The following is a 21,549-nucleotide window of genomic DNA, read 5'->3' on the forward strand; positions in this document are numbered from 1 at the left end:
CCGGACGTGTCTTCTTGCAGCCAAGACCATGTCACCTCCAGCCACCCAGCCTGCAGGATGCTCCCGGCAGGAGCCTCTAACGCCTGTGCCAGATCCCATCTCTGTGGCAGGCTTGTTTTCCTGCAGCGCTCAAATAGAGATGCAAAGCATATAGACACTGAGTTAATGCGATGCCGCCTAGCTGGGGAAAGTGTAAGTCAATTGTCAGACAGGGAAATAAATTGCTTGGATTTAAATGTCTTCTTTAACCTTATAAAAAAGCCGTGAGTTGCGTTCAAAATAAACGATGACAGGGCTTGCCTGGGGAATGATGACCGTCTCCCTAGGGGAGGCGCATCAGTGAGATCTGCTGCATCACATAGTTTTACAATAGTTGGCTGTAGACAGAAAAACTAATCAAGTCCGAACCCTGATGAGCAATACCTGCTCCCAGGATGTTTCAGGACCATAGCTTTACCCTGAGCAGTGCAGGATGTGGCCTGCCCAAGCACTTCAGTGCTTTGCTAATGCCACTTTTTAAAGCTTCTTTCCCACTGTTCATCACTGAATACGAGCAACATCCAAGCATTTCTTTGCCTATTGTTTGTATCCTTGGCTAAAGCAACACTTCTTTCTTCTGTTAACGCTGCAGAAGCTCAGTTAAGCTTTGGCAGAGCAATCGCGCCAGTTAAAGAGCAGTTAGCTGCTGTCCCAAAGGGCAAGGAAGCTCCCCCACGGCCCCACGCAGGTGAATGGGACATTGTGCAAGTTGCATCCACCTGTGCCCTGCTCCCTGCACCTGGGGAGGCAGCAGGCAGACGAGCACCAGGCCGCGGTGATTGCAGGGCTGAGTCTGATATCTTTCCTTTTCTGTTCTTTTAGGTAACAAATAAGGATGCAACTAAAATCAGCGTAAGTGCAGCTCAAGCTGGGTGGTGCACACATGTCTTCCCATACACGTTGGATTTACTGTACCCCCCCTGCTTCTCCACGCACGATCTTAGCCAGCCTCGGGGGCAGCCCAGCTCCTGCAGCGCAGTGGGAGCATGGCACATTTCCCCCGCCTTGGTGTGTGGTGGCTCAGTCAAAATGTGACCATCTGGTGCTGATTTAGCAGTCATGTCTCAGTCCTTGCAAATCCAGAGGAGCTGAGGTTTGCCTTGCACTCGCGTTTGCAAAAGATGGTGGTTCAGCTCGGGAGCCGCTTCCCTGCCACCAGGCTGAGCGGAGGCGAGGCAGAGGGCCGTCCCCAAGAGGGGACCCTGGGGCGCTGGGTGTTTCCGAGGCGCCGGCCTGGGAGCAGGCTGGGTGCCAGCAGCGACGCAGGGTCGTGCAGGATGGGGCATGGCGTGTTAGGGAGGTGAGCCAAGGCCAAGGCTGGGAAGAGGTGCTTGGGGCTGCTGAGAGCAGGAGGAGGAGTTGCTTCAGCCGAGCACCCGCCGCAGGAGCTTGGGTGGGGGGCGACGGTGTTGGGGTGTCGGTGACTGGTGTTGATGGGAGATCGTCACTTGAGACCCCGAAGGGGAGCATGAACCTCAGGTTCGGGGTTTGACTGCGCAGGGCACTTAGTTATGGGCGGGAATTAGTTTGGAGTCGGTGTGCCTGCGGCAGGGCTGCGAGGGAGCGGCTGTTAGGGAGCGGGCGTTACGCGGTGGGGAGGAGGAGTGGGGGAATCGGCCGTTAGGGAGCGGCCGTTACGGGGGGGGGAGCGGGGGAGTCGGCCGTTAGGGCGCGGCCGTTACGCGGTGGGGAGGAGGAGTGGGGGAATCGGCCGTTAGGGAGCGGCCGTTACGGGGGGGGGGGGGGGGGGAGTCGGCCGTTACGGGGGGGGGGGGGGGGGGGAGTCGGCCGTTAGGGCGCGGCCGTTACGCGGTGGGGAGGAGGAGTGGGGGAATCGGCCGTTAGGGAGCGGCCGTTACGGGGGGGGAGCGGGGGAGTCGGCCGTTAGGGCGCGGCCGTTACGCGGTGGGGAGGAGGAGTGGGGGAATCGGCCGTTAGGGAGCGGCCGTTACGGGGGGGGTGGGGGGGTCGGCCGTTAGGGAGCGGCCGTTACGGGGGGGGTGGGGGGGTCGGCCGTTAGGGAGCGACCGTTACGGGGGGGGGGGGGGGGAGTCGGCCGTTAGGGCGCGGCCGTTACTGAGGCGGCGCCGGGGCTCTGCCGTTTCTTGCAGACGGTTCGCGTCCAGGGCAACGACATCTCGCACCGGCTGCGGCTGTCGGGGGTGCGGCGGCAGGACGAGGGCGTGTACGAGTGCCGCGTGGCGGACTACAGCGACGACGAGACGCAGGAGCATAAGGCCCAGGCGCTGCTGCGCGTCCTCTCGCGCTTCGCGCCGCCCGACGTGCAGGCGGCCGAGGCGGTGTCGCACATCCAGAGCGGCGCGGCCCCGCGCCGGCACGGCCCCGTCGCCCGGCCCACGCCGCAGCCCGCCGCCAACAAGCGCCCGCCGCCTGCCGAGGCGGGGCCCGCCGCCGCCCCCACCGCCACGGCAAGGACCAGGGCCGCCGCCTCGGCCTCGCCGCCGCCGGGGCAGGCCGCCATCCTCCGTCAGCAGCACGGGTCAGGTAGGGCGGGCGCGGCGCGGCGGGCGCTCGTCGCGGCGATGGGGTGTGCGAACGGAAAACGAGCGCGGACAGCCCGATCTGCCGCGGAGGAAATTACGGCTGCAGTGCTGAAACGAGATAACTGTGCTTAGGCGTGTGAGCAAATACGCCGAAATCATCCAGACAGCTGAAGTGTTAGAGGCTGCCTTGCCTCGCAGCTGGGGGAGGAAGGGGGAAGGGGCGCAGAGAAACCTTCCTGGTGGGGGGATCGGCGCCAGCTTCGTTTCCGTGGGTGGAAGCTACACGGTGCCTCACTTCCAGAGCCCTTTTCGCAGCTTTTCAAACGTGGTATTTTTAAGAGAGTTGCAACCTGAAGTAAGCAAAATGTCATGATTGTTCTGCAGAGAATTTAAATCAGCAAGTGGTTATACAAGCTGATCTCTGTGCACAAGCTGATCTCTGTGCTCCGTACAGAGCAGGATACAGGTTTGGAGAACTCCAAAATGTTAATTGTTGTGTAATGAGCTCCACATTTTTAAGTATTGGCATTACAAAAGTTGGAAATACTACTCTATTTAATAATTTGCAAATGGTAAATATTATACTACTGCTGTCTGAGTTAAATTAATACTGCTTTAAGAAAAAGTTAGTAATGCATCATGACTAAATTATGGATTGCCTATACAAGACCATTGTAAATCTTTATTTTAATCCACAGCAGTGGAATCTAGTGCAAAGAACACAGAGTTCTAAAATTCTACGTTGTAAGAGTATCGAAAGGCATTCAGTGCTGTTGTTGCGGGATTTAGGTCTTCTCTTGGCTGGTGGTACTTAACTAATGTCAAACAAGTGACTGTGCCAAGATTTCTATGGAAGGGAAGCAATCATATGCTGTTGACTGTGCTTAGGGAAAGGCCTTGGCTCACCTCACAGCTGAGAGCCTTCTGAAGCAGGTTCATAATCCTCATGCAGGAATATTCACACTTCTTTCTGATAACCTGTTCTTACACTCAAACAAATGTTTGCAGTTTGGGGTTCACAGTAATGGAAATCAGTTGCATGTAGCTCACTGTGAAACAGTGATGTTCTTCAGATGCTTTATTTTCTCTGGCTACTGCTTGTCACTGTTTTCTGAAGACTTCAGTTCTTTCTCATGTGGAGGCACATGTGAAAACTAAGTTTTACATCATACCATTCTTAGGAGTATAAAATGTGTGTTAATCGTTGTCTAATGAAAGACAAAGTGGTAGTTACTGAGGTATAATTAATTGCAGGTGTCTGTGGGAACATTCAAAAGTTCATTTTTTTTTGACTACTAGAAATTAAACTGAACATTGTGATGCTTATGTCCTGTCCTTTTTCTGATGAAAGGATCTATTGTCCTCTTCGGAGTCTAGAGTTAGTAATTGTTTTCATGCTTTCTTCTGTCCACTCTTCCACAATGAGAAGTTCTGCAATGTTGTTTGTACAGACAACAGAAGTTATATTTAGGATTCATAGTACTATGCAGCCTGTCTACTGAATCCAAAGCTTACACAGTGCGTATGAACTAGAAACAGTACGATGGAATTGTAGTGGGCTCAGTTCCATCGTCACAGATGGATGCAAGTTTGTGCAGCCAGGAGAGCACGGCAGATATGTCTGTTAGGACAAGACCTCCTGCCCAGATCATCTAAACTGCTGTCTATCCTAATTTTTAACGTTTCTGTGGTTTGGTTTGTCACTGCTGCATCATTTTTCAGGCTAGATTAAATTCTGAAAATAAAGTGTAAGCATCGCAGCAAGCTATGAAGATAAGATAACGGAGTGATGTAAATCAGTGAACAAGATACTTGAGTTCAGCAAACTATATTTTGGGGATTTCCAGGTGGAGACTGCTCCTTAGAGGGCTACGAAATGGGCTAAACCAAAATTTCCTGCTGTGACATCTGGCTTGTGCACACTGGTATCAGTAAACACTGCCACTCTGTGGCAGTTACCTTTCAGGCATAAAGTTGCTATATGAAGAGCTTGAGACTCTTGTTCATAATGCTTAATAAGGTATAACACAGCAGCTGCTTTCATATGAATAGAAGGAAGGCAACACATCTTGTATTCTTTCATGCTCTCCTCTGTGAAGATGTCTTTTTACTCTGCTTGAATCAAGACTCCCTGTATAACAGATTTCTTCTTTAGTCCATTGTAGTTTGCAAATATGTGACAGTTTGGAGCTGTCTTTAAGTACTTTATAGTGAAAGGTCAGTGACAGGACTGCTCAGATCAGCAGCCTGTGAAGTCTTGGCCCTCCTAAGTTTTTGATTCAGATGCCTTCTAGACCAAAAGCTGTTACCACAAGATAGCCCTTTGGTAGCTTCTGTGAAGCAGGCAGGTGGTTGCTGTCACAGCCCCAGTGACCAGTGAACTTTAGAGACGCTGTGCCACACGGTTTGAAGCAGAGTAAGGCAGCTTGGTGTAGCAACAAGAAATGAGCTTTATCTCTCCGTAGAAGTATTGTCCCTCCATACATAGAATGAAGGCACATGCGTAAGTACTAATACGGAAGTCTGTGTGACTAGAACATGTAGTGATATTGCCTGCTTTTGCAAAGAAATAGCATACTGTGATCTACAGTGCTGTCATTCTGATATTTTCTTGGACAAGTGCTAAACTTGCTTTAAGATTTCTTAAAAAGTCATCATTTAGCTTCAATATTTTTCAAATGTACTTTAAACTTACGATCTTTATTTTAGGTTCAGTGATTAATTTTCTCTGTAAAGAATGCGATCTCCTTATGAAACATGATTATTCCTCTTTTTCCTGTTTTAAATTAGAAGCCCTGTTCTGTGTCCATCTCTTAATGGCAGTGTCATAGCTGACTTTTTTCACAGAGTGGGGACATCAGATCAAACCAAGTCATTGCCCATATAAGGTGCACAAAACTGCAAGACCCAAACCTGTGTTGGTATATGAATAATATATATGTACAATAACATATGTTTAGTATGCTGAGCTTTGTAAAACACACATAGATAAATACTTTAAAAAGGGGAGGGGGAATAATACATTTACTGTGAAGCATTGAGGATTTGTAAGCTTTTCATTGTACTGGGGAATGTTTCCTTTGTATAAAAGCAGAAATGCACCCAAATGCGGATTCCACTCAAAATGTGCTCAAAAGCTGATTTGCCGTCAGCTATTACAAAATACCCTCCCCTGTTACACTGGAGAACTCTGCCTGAAAGCTGATGGCATGATGCTAGCCACTGTCTTTAATTGAGATCTAATCATATTTTCTTTGCAGTAGAAATCTTCCCAATATGTTCAGCATTGTAAGATAGGGTTTCAGTGTACTGTGTTCCAATAAATGAGATTATAGATCAGCTGCTGCTTTCAGATGTGCCTGCAGGGCTCTTGTTGGAGTCCTAGTCACACATGCAGTGGGAAAATGTGATTCTTTGCATCTTACAGTTGAACTGAAATATGAGCTTACTAAAATAAACGTCTGCCATTCAGATTCTCTAAAGAGCATACGGTTCCATCTGACAAACCAGTTATAAATTGAAAATGCATAGTTAGGGACATGTAATCTGAAATAGTATTTGATACAAATTTATAAGCAACGTCGTAGTACGTAAGTGAACATACACAATATGACAAAATTTGTCTGATGTGTCAGTCATCTATTTTGAATAGCTAATATTTATCTGTAATATCTAAACTGCTGTATTCAATGTTGTGTTTTCATGAGATTCAAAGAGATCATTGCTGCTTGTCTGCCATTAAGGTAAATTACCCAAAGTGAAAATTGAAAACATATTACCTGGACTGCAAAGAGGCCAAGTTTTGTTGCGAAGATCATTAATACAGTTGGAGAAGGAGGAACTGTTGGCAAGGCTCTAAATGAAAATAATATTTGCATTCAATTCAAGGCATTATACTCAAACTGAATTTATTGATGGAGGAAGAAATTCAGTGTGAGCAAGTGAGAGTTCATATAACGCTAACATGATCAGAAGTGTTCCTAGTTTTGATGTGGTAATAGGGGTAGTGGAGAGGGTAATAGGGGCATAGGGGCACCAATGAGCAAGACACAGAAGTTTGAGAATATCTCTGTCCCTAAACGACCATAGTCCAAAAGGACAAAACAGACAGATGGTAGGAGGAACAATGACCAATTTTGTTAAGAATATAACAAGGGGCAGTGAAATAATGTCGAAAATTTAAATCCAAAGCTCTCGCATTTCAATTCAGTGTTGTAGTTGTGAGACTAACTTTATCACCTGATAGATGAAGTAACAAACAAGTATCTTTGTACTGACCTTCTAGGAGACAGTTGAGTGTATTTTATCAAATAGTGTCCAAAATGAGTGTCTGTGTATTGACTTGGGAGCAATTTTAGTTTCTGAAGTTTTAGTTTCTGAAGTGAGTAAGGATCAGACATTGCACCTTCCAGATTCCCTTCTATTTGATCTTTAGCCACAAAACTCTGCAGTGAAAGCTTTAAATGAAATAGAAAGAGCAGTATGAAATGAGAGATTCTGATTCATTATACATAGAGTGCTCTGTGAAGGACAGGAGGAATGCGTGCAGTATGCAGAGATGAAGTGTCTACAGTGAGGAAGAAAATAAGTCTTCACACCTAAACCCCAATTTTTCCCCTGTAAAGCCTTTTATGTTTGCTGTAGAAGGAAGTCCATCTGTGGGCTATAGAGCCTCAGATAATAAAGCATTCTAGTCTTAATTCTGCAGTCCTTGTGCACATGCAGCTCCTTGTGATGCTTGCATAAAGTTGAGCTTTCGCAGCCTGCACTGAGGCAGTAGACTGTGTGGGAGAATATTAGCCCTGCTGCAGGAACTGAGAAGCTGAAAGTATTTTTTTGAGTGTAAGAGGCAGGAAAGCAAGTGAACATGCTCTAATGAGTATAACAAGCTGTGGCATGTTGAAAGGCCTCTGTTTGGACTGGCTATGAGCTGAATTTCAAACTAACAGTAGGTAAGATATAGTTTGGATCTAGGGTTCTCCTGGCTTTGTCAGAATTTGAATAACTTGATGCATGCCAGCCTGAGAAACAGCCAGTGGAACTAATACATATTTGATACACAAACGTTTCAGAAAGTAGAAAAGGAAGATCCCTCTGATGCGTTGTTCAGCTTAGGTTCTCGCCTTTCCATCTGATGTCGGGGTCTATTCCACTCCACCTGTGCTTTTTGTGAGATCATGTATGAACTTATATTTTATTGTTAGTTAAATATGAAATGACCTGGGTCACATCATGTTTTCTTTTACATTAAATACTGTAGCAAGACATACAGGCCATAACTGAATTACCAAGATGACTCCCTAAATGTCACTGGATAATAAACATGCAAAAAGAATTCTCATTAAATACACATCACTAACACTTTAAAATCTAGGCAAATTAGTCTATTTGAGGACAAATGAGGTCAAATATCTTCTTCTGTGTGCATGTAGTATGCATTAAATCTTGAACTGGACAAAAGTACCAACTGCAGTTCCATATCACCTCATTAGCTAGGGCAGAAAAAAGCTGTGCAAGGGTGTCTTTATATTGTGGAAATGCAGTTTATTTGACCAAACTCCATTTAGCTGTTCTTGTTTGTTCCCTGGAGGACAGACAGAACCATACAAACCTATTAAAGCCTGTGCAGTGTCCTTGAAGAAATCTGAGTATTGTTTGAACTTCTTTAATATTGTCATGTTATTAAAAAAAATAATAATAAAAATCATTGAAAGCAATGAAAGAGGTTTTCCAAGTGGAAAGTCATACCTAAACTTAGGCTGGATTTTCATACAAAATAATTAATTCGTGAGTGAAAAATAGAAACTTGTATTTGGGAGGCTGAGTGTCGTCTTGCATGAACAAACACTGTATTTAGTGTGGGAATATAATGTATACTGCTGTTTCTTTGGTACAATTTCAATAGATGCTTTGGAAAATGGGTCCTTAATTGCAGTACTGGCTAACTTACAGTGTGTATATTTTGCAAGAGAGGCAGATAATTGTTATATATTCAGTACATCCAATATACTTACTCAGTGTTCAGATGTATAAACTCGGACTTGAACTATGTTGTAGTAATCTACAATTTCTTAATATTTTATAATTCCTATAATTCTTTAATATTTTAAGTGGTATACTTAGTAGTCTTAGCTCTGTTGTAACAAATGTAAATGAGGTCTTAATGGTAGTTGCTTCAAGAAGGATAGTATAGTTGGGGTCTGTAGTTGAAAAGCAGGGATCTGCTAGGAAGTGAATCTTAAAAGTAATCCTTTGAAAAAGGTGTTTTTTTTCTTTACTTGAGAGTCCGACAGGACTATATTATTATTAAGATGAGTTTGTTTAGGGTTTTAATTTAGCTTTGCTGAAGCAGTAAAAGTACTGTCAGATTCACAATGTCTGTTTACTATGTCTTTTTAAAATTAGATAATAGCACAGCAGTACCATATGTCAATAATAAACAATTCAAGCAGATTTGTATTGGAAAAAATGGGGTTGTCAGCAGAATGGTATTATTTGTTCACAACAGTGGTTAACAACCAAGTATTTTGTATTGCTAAGCTGTTATCAGTTGGGAGGCAATTTTGTTAGCAGGAAAGAGCAGTTTGGCAGAACAGCAGCTGTGCTCTGTGGAGAAGCCAGTGGGGCTGCACTGCATGCAGGTCATTGTGCCACAGCTGGAGAAGGAAGCTGCAGAAGCAAAGCTTAGTTATGATGTCAAGTAGCTGCTGTAATATTGGCTGTATCATATTTTGGGAAGCAGAACATCCTTGTTCTGTGTGCTGTGAATAGCTTCTAACTTCTCACTGAGGCAGAGCACAATTAATAAGTCCTGTAATGGACTTCTTGTCCAAACATCATCTTGTCTGCCATCATATTGGTCATGTATAGAGTTCATGAAGCTGGTGTACAACTAGAACTATTTTGCTACTTTATAAAATGTAAAATCTGATCTGACCTAATTGGTGTTTTAATCTGAGCCCTTCTCATTCAAGGGAGCAGGAGTCCTCTTATATAAAGAGGACACTAAGGAATATCCCATGTCCACAGTTTTCGAATTCCAAAAAGTTTAGCATCACATGGGTGTTGGTTATGGCAGTGTCTTTAGTTAAATAATACCTTGCAGAAATTAGTCACTAGAAAGAGTGGTGGTGGAGTGTATTTTATGTTTGCAAAATGTCCCTGTTTGGTTATAACAAGAAGGTGATCTCTCTTTTTTTTTCTCCTACAAGTCACAGGCTCTACTTTTTTCAAGCACCTGCTCTCAATATGGCATTTTTCTTTGTAGTATCATGTGTTCTGCTAATGCACTTAGACCTGCTCTTTAAGTATAGATAAGATAGGGTTATTTTTCAAGAAATTTGTAGATAATCTATGCTTAGGTCTACTTAACTTCAGTAATTCTGTTTGGAATGATAATTAAAACTATATTTGGAGCTCCCTGCTAATCCTAATGAAGTTGAAAATACTCAAAAAAAACAGTTAAGTGAGAGCTATAGTGTCTTGTTTTTTTTCTGGGTTGCAAATATTTACAAGTTGTATCACATCTACCTATTGTGAAATCTGTGTTTCCACCTAGTTTGAGTTTTATTGCAAGTATATTCTTAAAGTGTCAGCTTCTGGCATTGTGTGATCATGTTAGTATCAAGCTTGCTTGCTTTGTGACATGGCTTTTTAGTTCTCCTGCTTATAATAGAAAATTTGAGAATATGGCCCAGGCTCAGTGGAAAAAGCTCAGCAACTGAAACCCCAATATCTGTATTTTTAATCTGCCTCATGATTTGGATAATTTGAGTTGTGATTTTGGGATTTGTATTTAGCAATATACTGTGGAATTGCTCACAGAGTAGTGCTGAAAAAGGATATGTAGGGCTAGATGCTCATTTAATGCCTTAACTATCACTAATGTAGTTATGTATTTTTCTGTATAAGTTCAAAATTATTTTTTGCCAAATCTCAATACAAAGATTTTTTTGCATCTTCTGTTATTCAACTGTTGAGTAAACTAGTGGTGCTTGATTTTTTTTTTCTTTTTTTGTTAGGTTAGTTCTATATTACAGGATTCCAGAAAATTCTAGAAATGAAACAAATCGAGTAGGATGTTTTGGATCTCTTTAATTAGGTAGCTGAAGTCTTTACTTCCCACTGAGGATAGATCAAATCAGTAATACCAAATCAGAAATTTGTTGATGTCAGTGCGCTACAAAGTAAAGGCCAACTGCAGGCCTCAAAAGAGGGAAGTTATTAGTTTGTTTAAATTCAGACCAATAGGAAAGTATTTTAGCTGTATAATCTATATAGAATAAATGACTGACTTTGTGTATTCAGGACACATGCTCCTCTTCTACCCTGACATTGTCTATCATAGTGTTTCCTATTGGAGCTTATTATAAATTAGTTGCAGATGGTGTTTTCTTATAGCTCTTCCTTAATGTCTCCAAGAGTGGACACATGGAATAGTTGGATGGTTTGACTGACTGTTTCCAGTTGACACCTTTGCAAATGGCAGCTGCTCAGGGGCCAGACTCAGTGCTAACTGGCTCAGCTGCTGTTCTGTAGGGCTTTCTGGATAGAACTCTTGACTCAGTGTGGCAATTTTCAGAGTCAAGTGTGGTGTTGAAAAGAAGTGGGGTTAAGTTTTCTGTAAGACTGCCGGGTAAATCTTTGTCTACCTCAAGGGGAAATGGTTATACTGGGGGGAAATACACCAACTATTCCCTGTGTTCTGTGGTGGTACTTGCAATTTTAGTGAGAGGCAAACTTTTACCAGCCTATTGACAATGAATTTGCATATTTTGGGGGTAACCTGGTAAAGTAAAAATATATCTTGCTCTTTGCCTGATAGCACTTCCATAAATTAACCAAATTCATTAACGTAGCTTTCCTTTAGTTTGTTAGTAGCTGTGTATTAATTAAAAAAAGATGCAAGAGCCATATCAACTGTCAAACTGTATCAGATCAATTGTCCATCTAATCCTGTAGCTTATTTCTAATAATATTCAGATGATGTAGGAGAATAGGGAAAAGCCTCCATAGAGGATAATGGAGCAGCTGACTGATCTGTGTACCGTATGCATGTTTGGAAGGGATTGTCAAGCCTAATATTTTGAGAATAGCTTGGCCTTAATTAAACTCAGTTGAAATGAGCTCTAATGTGATCAGAAATTCACTTTGATAATTGCAAATGCTTTAAGGAACATACACTCAGCTCCACATCTCTACCAGTTCCCACATCTGTCCTGTCCCACAGGCACTCAGATTGACTTCCAGCAAAGCACTGCACTACTTTACAAAGTCAACACTAAAGAAGGGATCTTTTTTTTTATTAGCATATATGAGAAAGTAACTTGTCTTTCCACATCATTTCCTTGCATGACTACCCTTCCCTCTCCTTGCCATCCAGTTCCCTCGTTTTCTAATATGTCCATAACTGTATCATGTACATGACCCGTTTTTCATAGTACATGCTAAAACAGGGCCTGGAAGGTATTCAAGAGAGGTTAGCCATGTTGGTTTTTTTCCCTCTCAAATTGGAGGTTAAACATGTAAGCAGGAATGATCATGGAGCTAGAAGATGCTGCGTGTCTAAATAAAACAAGATTCAGCTGATCACCTTAACAGTAGTACTGTGCCTCTCAAAATGGTACAATTCCCATGCATTCTGTTAGTCTTGCTATGAGTTACCACCAAAGTACCAAAGTCTTTTATCTGAGATGGGATTTTTAGATGTAACATAAAGAATAATTAATATTAAAACCAGGCTGCTACAAAGAATTGCATTTATTTCACAAAGAAATACACTTACTTTTCTACCTGTGCTGGAAATACAGTCTATATAGAATTATCAGGCTTTACTTTCCATGTCACCTCCACGTTCAGTGACTTTAGTGCAGCCCAGCACATACGTAGGTACAGCTGTGAGCAAAGTGTCAGAACATTTTGGTTTTGGAAGTGAGAATACGAGTCTTGTTTGAAATATTAAAATCTTTTGAATTTCCAAAATTAGGATAGGAGTTGCTTTCAGTTACCCTTGTTACAGAGTATTTTTGGCTATTTGTTTTTAACATAGCAATGGATGTCTTAAGAGCAAAAGAAAGCAAAACATGAAACTTAGCCATAATTGAAAGGTCTAAAATGATGACACAGTTTACAAAACTACTAGTGTTTCAAGCCAATAAAACTGGTTTCTGTTTGGTGGAGAGTTTGAGGCTACACGATGGGTAAGAAATAAGAAGTTTGGGTTTTTTTAGATAAGCAGGATGTGGAGGGGAATTCTGATAGTTTTACTTAACTGCAATAAAAGGTTTACTGGTATTCTAAAAGACCTCAGTGACATTCGTGAAAGAAGAGAGGGGGATCATTAGTTTCTACCTGCATGATTTTGTAGCAGTGCATATGCTGACTTACGTGAAATGCTTTTTAAAGATGAGTTATGGAAGGCTGTTCCAAAACTGAAGCCATTCATGCTTAAAACTATGTAGTGGGTAGAAAGCTAATTTTGTTCCTTCTTCGTGCCTTCTAGGCTCAGTCATGAGCAGATCCTTTACAAATATGCAGGAAGTCACCATTACCAAAATTAGCAACAGCGAAAGGAGCTTTGGAGCTGTTTCTAGTTCTGCCGTACTCTTCTGCCTAGGCATGAACACAGGACTGTTCCACAACTAGTCAAAAGCTAGGAGCAATGGAGACAGTATAGTTCAGTATTTTTGCATGGATTTCTATAGTTCCATATCTTTCTTTTTAAAAAGAACATCTCATTTTACATGCTAGGGTTACATACTACGTGTCCTAGGGTTTAGCTGGAGAGCGTGCTAAAGTTAACACAGGCTCTGACACTTTCGTGTGCCATCCTGGAGAAGCAACACTTGATGATGATTAGGAAGGTTAAGGCACCAACTGCAAGTGGTGGATTAAAAATGATGATAGCAAAATGGTTTGTGTGGGGATTGTGGTATGTATTTAAGAATGGAATAAGGATAGATGCAGCTTTTAAAAAACATGTCTTGAACTGTGGAGTAATTCTAACATGGTATAGCTTACTATCTCTTCTAGTAAGTGTATAGTGACTTTAGTAATGGTGTCTTTTTAATTAAAAAACTTCTAAGAAACTCTTAGATCTGAAGTTTGGGAAATGCTATTCAATTCAATGGAAGTGCTCCAAATTTAAGTCAGTGAGAGAGAATTTGTTTTATCTGGGACCTTATTGCCTGAAATGATCCCTGACCAACTGCCCATATAAAAATCTATTTTTCCACGGATATAAAATAGCAGGTGTAGTTTTTCCAAGCACAGCCTAATGTTTCTGGTTCAGTCCCTGACCTCTTGATGAAATGCGAGGTTTGAGAGCTTTAATTGGATGTTGGTCTGTAAGGAAGCAGATGGAGATTAACAGTGTCGCAGCATAAAAGGCAATACACAGAAATGTCTTGTGTTGTTGCCAGCCAGTGTTGCAATTCCATTGTGAATTGGAGGTCAAATTTTAGATGTTACTTCATCATGGAAAAGAGACTTAATGTCTTTCAACTTTGTATTATTAGTATTGCTGTGTTCTGTCACCATCTTAGGGAGAGCAAAGGACTTGGGAGATTCTTTCTAGGAAAAAGAACAGGAAACTGCTGGAAACTGTATTTATGGTTACTAGTTAAATATGGCTGGTAGAAGAATCTCATTTTTTCCATGTGTAACAAGTCAGTTGGTTAGTTAATGATTGTTTTCAATTGGATAAACTGTTATACGTCAAGCTTTGAATACAGTGCAAAACAAATTATTAAGTAGACAACTACGGTAAAACATTATGTTGTAAATTCAAAAGAAAGATGAGTGATGTCAAGCAGCAATTCACTGTATGTGAACAGAGTAATTCGTTACTGTTTTATTTAGTGGTAAATTTTCCCATTAAGCCACATACATAGGGATAATACAGAAACAAAATTTTAAATCTGTGAGTGATAAATAAACTTACAATAACAAACTATCAAATGAATACTCAAAACATAAATGAACTGTTTTCTTCCAAGTGTCTGTATTTTGCAAAAAACTATGTATTCCTGATTTAAACTCTGGATAGTAACTCTCTGTTCTCAAATCTGGGTCAAGTCTCATGTCCAGATCCCAATGATCAAGACCACATTCTGACACTTTAGTCCAGCTTGTTTCTAAACAATATTACACATAATGAAAATGGTTAACTAAGCAGAGAGCAATTAATGGAAGTTATATATATGGTCCACTTATGCTCTGAGGGAAGAGAATTAGGAAATTCTTTGTATTTGCTTCTACTGCCAGAACAGTATTAGACTAGATCATTGAATTGATACGAAAAGAGAAGCTTTCATTTCATGTTCAATATGAATAATTGTTTTAAAATAAATTCTAGAAAGCTGTTTTACCATTATTGCTGAAATTCTTCTAACAGACTCTGATCTCAAGTTCTGCTACAGAATTAAGAAGATAGAGGATATAGTAAAAATATGGCAAATTCATTAAGAGGAAAAGACAAAAACTCCAGACTGTTATTTTAATTCACAATTCTACATTGAGATTTAAACTAAGCTGGTACATAAAATTGCCATAGGAATGATGTTGGGAAGAAGGAACACTGCTGCTGCACGTAGCTGAGACTAACATTGCTTTCCATTAAAAATAGGAACAGAGATCTTCACCTTAGTGATGTGCAGGTGTGGAGCTGGCAGAAATTTGGCACCTGGAAATTCTGTGCAGCTGCCAGGAGCATGGGCTCCTATTGGACTGTGCCTTGCTGTCACAGGGGAATGGAGGGAGGGTGTGATGGGATCTGGAGGCTAACCTGAGGCTGAGTTCACAGCTGTGGCATGTCCTGGAAGTAAGAAGAGCCATCTGACAGCTTGGAAATAGTGATATATTAACTGGAATTACGGATCTTGTCTCAGTGATTGCAGTGTATGAATAAACAGTGTACCTTCAGATATCATACAGCATGTTAGACTCGAAGACAGACATAAAATGGGGTTTTACTGTTGACTTTTCTAGCCTTTCCCGTCAGCAAATTGTTTTCTGTCTCTGGTGCAAGTGAATGTGGTTTAAGAGTGTTATCCTTGCTAATACTATAGAATAGAATATATTTGTGAAATGACTGTGTATGCTTAAGAGAAAAATAAGGAGACTGAACAACATTCACATTCTCTAAACGCCTGATATGTGGAGCAGATCACGTAACTACCTTGTACTCTGGACTACGACCAATCTGAACTGAGCTTGGTGATGGGTGCAGCAGTGGACTTGACTTGCAAGAGACTGAGCATCTTTGATCTAACTCAAAGGGTTCAGAGGGATTGTTGAGCCCAGCAGAGTCCTGTCAGAGGACTGTGCAAATCGGCCCATGCATGCATTGCAAAACATAAATGTCATTGCAGGCAATGTCATTAGGACAGTGCTGTGCCCTGGAGACTTAGTATTACATGGCATGTTTGTTGGGTGCTGTGTTCTGCTTGAGTGATGTCCTGGAATAAAGGAAATTCCTTTGAGTTACAGTATGTAAAACCCATCTGGGTCCATCAGTGCATCAGAATACTTTATCTGGGTGCTCTGCTCTTTTTGTTGCTGAACTAAATTTCATCTTGCCTGCCAAAATTCTTTGATCCTGTTGTCTGTGGCAAGTCTGAAGCCTGATAGGTAGAGGATTTTAAGGTTATAAAACACGGAGAATTATTTAAAAATGAAATTGGAAAGGCTCCTTTTGCGTCATTATCTGCCCTCTTTTCTGGAGAACCCAAAGATCTCCAAAGAGATTTGTTACTCATATCTCAGCTTCCATTGCCTCAGTAAGTGTTTTGTTTACAACAAAGAACAGATGTAAGAAATGTGGGGAAGGAAGAATAAGGTCTTGTGCCTGGTAACAGCAGCGCTGTTGGTGCAGCAGCTATCAGAGCTCAAGAGCTCAAGATCTGCAGGACTTGGAGCAGGTTTGTTTGCTTAGGACAAGTGCATGGCTGGCTCACCACCTGTGTTTCCTGCCAGCCTGCTGGGGGAGATTGTTGCCAAAGGACATCCCTGCCATCCCAGCAGCATTGCAGCAGTTGGGTTCCTTTCCAAGTGCGCGGGATCCACGGAGGGGTGAGCTCACCAAGTCTACGGAATGGCTCTAGCAGCTTCTAGCCCTCTGATGCCGTTACAGGGGTTGGGAAGGCTGGCAGTGTTGCCATCAGCACTAGGCTTCTGCTGTCTTCACACTTTCTCTCAGTGGAAGAGCAGAGATTGCCTGTCCTGCCCGCAGATGTAGAAGGGCAGATGGTCCTCATGTCTCTTAGCTGTGCAAGACTAACTTGCTGCGTTCAGGAGTCCATCTCCCTCTGCGTGCTTGCTCTCTGAGTAATGATGGCAGGCCCAGCTTGTGAGCTGCTGCTTTGTGGCCTCTCTGAGCAGCATGGGGTTTGGGTCTGGTTATCCTCTGTTCCATCTGCTGCCCTGAAACCTGAGCTTCAGCATCTGTTGTGCTCTTTCTTGTACACATCTCTAATACCTTTTTACAAGAATTAAAATAATTACTCCTTTAGCTGCCTGAGTAAACTGTTTGTTAATGTTTTTCTTTTTTTAACTGTATTTCTTTTAACATCCTACTGTTGCTAAATAGGTGGTTAGCCTCGTGCGTGTATGTGTGCATGCAAGGATTTAATTAAAACCTTAACTAAATAATCGCCACACAGGCTAAGGAATCTGAGATAACACACCATGGGGACATTGCTCAGGTTCCCCAGTCACACAGCACATTACTATGAAGTATTTTTGTTATTAGATAATAATACTCCAGCTTTGCTGGTGAGGCATATATGGGTTATGAGGCAGCCTGAACATTGAGAACAGTGATTTACAGAAGAACTTTTCAAAGTATTTCCTCTGATCATGCCATAGCTGAGAGAGATTCCTATCTCCTAAAGACCAAGACTAAAGGATTCACATTAGGGTGCCTGGAGTTAGTTTCCCTAAATAGAAGCGGTCTCTTTTTCAGAGACGCACTAAACTTTTTTAACTTTCCTGAGTTGACTTCCCGTATTTGGGGCATTGATAACCGGGTGGCTCTCAGTATTCTGTCTGTTATTACTCCTGTATGTAGGGTATTCAGTCTACAAACAACACGAGTGAAATCTATCTTCTGGTGCCCCAGTGAACTCCACCTGAAATGTCAGGGTCAGGCTGCTGTCTCACTTTTCTGTTTGCTCCCATGATAAGTATTCCACAGCCAAGTGGAAGAGATGTGCAGTTCTTTGTGCAGTTGTCACCAACACTGTAATGTGAAAACAAACTACTGCATTTGGTAGGTTCGGAAGGGTGTCATCAACTGGTAGTTCAGACTTAGCAGCTGACTGTGCAGACAAATGCAGCCTCATTTGTGTGGGCACAGCAGGGCTTCCGGCGGTGAAGGGCAATTAATTGCTTGCCTTGCAGCTACGCTACATACTGCACAAGGCAGCAGAGCTTTTCAGCAGGAAGGGGGCTATTCCCACCCTTGCCCAGCAGAATAAAAGTGACTTATTAAAGAGAGGAAAGCAGCCCTTGAGCTTTCATGGCACTAGGCGTGTGGTGGGGACAGCCCTGTTGATTGCCATCTGAGTGCTGATGCTGCATTTGACTGTGAACCAGGGCATCAGAATCCGTCCCTGCCCACTGGTGTAACAGGATCTGAGGGAAGCTGCACCGAGACAGCCCTGCTCTGTCTGCTTTCCCAGGTTAGCACATACATAGGTATCTGTGCAGCCCTATGTTCTGCCATTTAACCTTGCTTCGTATGAATGGGAGCAATCTTGCCCTCCTTCCATTTGGATGGTGCGATCAAAACAGATGTGTTTTGCATCTGACTTCTGTTTTCTATAGCTTCTATGTATATATTTAAATTAAAGTTCTACTCTTTCCTATAAAAGGTAAAGATGATGTCAAGGTCTTGCTGTTCCCATTCCAAATGAAATGGGTTCATGTCCTGTTAATCAAGCAGTGCAGCCACAGGATTTGTCATTTCCTTTTAAAGTAATGGGTGGTTGATACCTGTCATTTCTCAAGAAACTATATACCAGATTAAGGTGTATTTATAGAAATCTCAATTGCTGGTAACTTGGTGGAAGATAAGTTTAGGCATACCATTAGTAATGCATATTGAAATGACCTAAGTGGAGTTAGACTTGAGAGGGGGAGGAATGAAGAGAAAGCTGTTTGAGGTGGATAGCTTGAGGATGCTGTTTTACTATTAAAATTAAGCTTTTTGACCACTGGCTCTGGAGTGGTAAAAATAAATCTTCCTATATTTTTCTTCTGCATTTAATCTTCTATATTGGAAAAGATAAAAAAATTAAAATCTTCTTCTCTCCCTGTCTCTTTCTTTTTTAGGTACAGTACCTATTTATGCTACAGACCCACTCCTATATATGTTCCTGTTAATACTGCATAAGCTTGTAGCTTTATTAGTAAACCACTGATGGACTACATCCTCAGCTACTCCTCAGCCAAACAAAAAGGAACCTATTTAAAAACAGAGCAAAACCTTTGACAAAAATACCTACTGTTTTAAAGATGGACAGAGAGACTGACAGAAGCATGAAAAATTCTAAATGGGGGGAAAAACATATTTTTGGGGATGTCACAAAAAGTAAAACACAAAATAATGCATTTAGTTTCCAGACTCTATGATGTAATGCCCTGCTTTGTGCATGGCACTCCTGATTTCTCTATTTTAATGTAATATTTTTTTCTTTTCTAAACCTTTCATCTGACTCTTCATTTTGCACGAACTGTTGAGCAGTTATCTTTATGACAATATGTAAAAATGTTGGGTCAAAGCCCTTCCTAAGAAAGGAAATATTTTTAGTAGGTTATTGTGCTTAGTTTTTTTTGGATTTCCTTTTTCTTTTTTAATTAAATTATTTCTTTTTGAGACATTATAATTAAAAAGGCACATCTTACCATAATTAATATTCACTGTCAATAATATTTATTTTTAAATAAAGATTGGAAATAAGGTAAGACATTTGTTTATAAACTGTATTGTATATTGCTGAATAACAGTTGAATAAAAAGATTTTGAAATAAAGTTTTCAGAGATATGTTTGGATTTCCCTGAGTTCTGATGCACTGAGAGAAGGATTCTTGGCCATGTCCATTACCTGACTCTTCACAGAACAGAGCTTTGAGGCATGGGTACATCACAGACAAAATAAGATGGAAGTTGGTTATTTAATATCCACAGCTATGTACTACCAAACCCAGCACTGGAATGTGCCAATGTGTCTGACAGTGCCAGTCACAAACTATGGATAAATTTTACTGTGGTGATACTGGTTATCTCTGTGCAGTTAATACAGTATCTAGGCAGAGGACCAGTTCAACAGTGTGAAACTTTCAAGGTAAGTTGTTCTATTTTTTTTTTTCTTTTCCAGTTGTCTTTGGGGGGAAAAAAAGATTAATCAGTCTGGGTGAAAATACAAATTAACCTGGAACTTTTTATTATTCAAATGTGGCTCCAGTATTTGTTTAAAAAAGATTTAGATTTTATAATTTATATAATTGTGCTACTTGTTTGTCTTGCCAGTTGAGCTTCCCCTTAATGAAGCAAGAGGCTTTTTTTCATACAGTAAATACTGCAGTTCAGTTACTTGTTATTCCAAAATGCTTGTTTTTAGATAAGATGACGGGGATGACTTGTTCAAGAAACATGCTCTTGTTTAGCTGAATTTAGTGAAGTACCAAAAAAAAAAAAAAAAAAAAAAGATTTGAATGCTGGATTCTGCTTAAATCAATACAGGCATTTAACTGATGTTTGAAAACTTGTTGAAGGACAGTTATTCAATGTGGAAATATGTGTGGAGTCTCTTAATGCCACAAGAGCACTAATCTTTTGAGTAATGGCTGGTGATTAAAGTAAAACCTGCTTGGGTTTTAACTGTGAGTCCTTTGGTGAGCTCATCATCCCTGCTGCCTTTTCTCAAGGGCAGTGTATATTTCTCAGTGACTCTAAGGGAGGGAATCAAAAAAAAATTTCCTACAGGAGGAGGAAGAAATAGGAGGGAACAATTAACTAAATAAGCAGCTGAAGCTTCAAGCAGTGGAGCCTGTCTGTCTAGAGGTAGTTACGCTTTTACGCAGCTTCAGCCACACCTCAGCATAGTACTTCAGTAAATAGTGTAGATGGATCATCTACTGTGTGCTGATGCTTTTCTTTCATTGCTTAGTAGACTATGGCATGGCATATTGTATGGCTTGCAGAGGATACGGTATGGAATACATCGTGTTGCGTTTGTCCTTCCCTTTATATTGTAGACTGTTGTCCACACAGCGATTTGACAGAGAATTGTTAAGTTTTGTGTGCAGCGGAAGGAGCAGAATTATCAAGGTCTTTTGGACTATACTTACATTAAAGGTGGAAAAAATACTAAATCTGCATTTAAGAATAATGTCTATCTTCTACTGAGATCAGAATTAAGTGTGCTACTGTAAGAATAACAATTTGTATATTCTTATTCACTCTAGAACCTCAGAAGAGCTAAACAATAATGTGAGGATTTGATGAGCAATAACGAGCAATAGGCATGTTTTTCTTACAGTGAAGAACTGCACATATGCAGAGACAACTCATTCCCAGCCCATGGGATAATTTCAACAAGGGAGCAGATTGCCAAGATAATCCAGCTCTACTTCTGCCCTCACTTTATTTCTGCCTTCAAAAACCTCCAGAATGAACTCTCCAGATTTTAGCACCTTGATCTCCACATTTGGGCTAGCTTGTTGCTTCCTCTCCTCTTTCTTTTCTCTAGATACACAGCATATGCTTGACCCACTATTTGAGTAGTGAGAGGACCTAACTGACTAAAAAGGAGGCTGCAGCTTTTGGTAAAGTATTTAATCCTTGAAAAAGCACTTAAAGGAATGAAAAATATTCTGATGGAAAAAATCATAGAATTTGGAGCCTTACTCCTTTTGAATGTGTTAAGGATTTTTGCTAAAACATCTATGTCCTTTGAGAAGGAAAACATCTCTGTCCTTTCTTCTGAAAAGGGCAAATGCTTCA

General features: G+C 41.4%; 1 protein-coding gene across 1 annotated transcript in view; it reads left to right on the forward strand.

The window, feature by feature from the left end:
• Positions 1–19,362, forward strand: part of VSTM2B (V-set and transmembrane domain containing 2B) — a 45,595-nt gene extending 26,233 nt beyond the window's left edge. Inside the window, exons 4-6 of the mRNA XM_062586766.1 lie at positions 862–891; positions 2,151–2,544; positions 18,876–19,362. Of these exons, the coding sequence (XP_062442750.1) occupies positions 862–891; positions 2,151–2,544; positions 18,876–18,964 (513 nt within the window). The 3' untranslated portion in view covers positions 18,965–19,362. The remainder of the gene's footprint in view (positions 1–861; positions 892–2,150; positions 2,545–18,875) is intronic.
• The last annotated feature ends 2,187 nt before the right edge of the window (positions 19,363–21,549 follow it).

This window comes from Rhea pennata, chromosome 13 (assembly GCF_028389875.1).
Source record: "Rhea pennata isolate bPtePen1 chromosome 13, bPtePen1.pri, whole genome shotgun sequence".
Classification (NCBI taxonomy): Eukaryota; Metazoa; Chordata; class Aves; order Rheiformes; family Rheidae; genus Rhea; species Rhea pennata.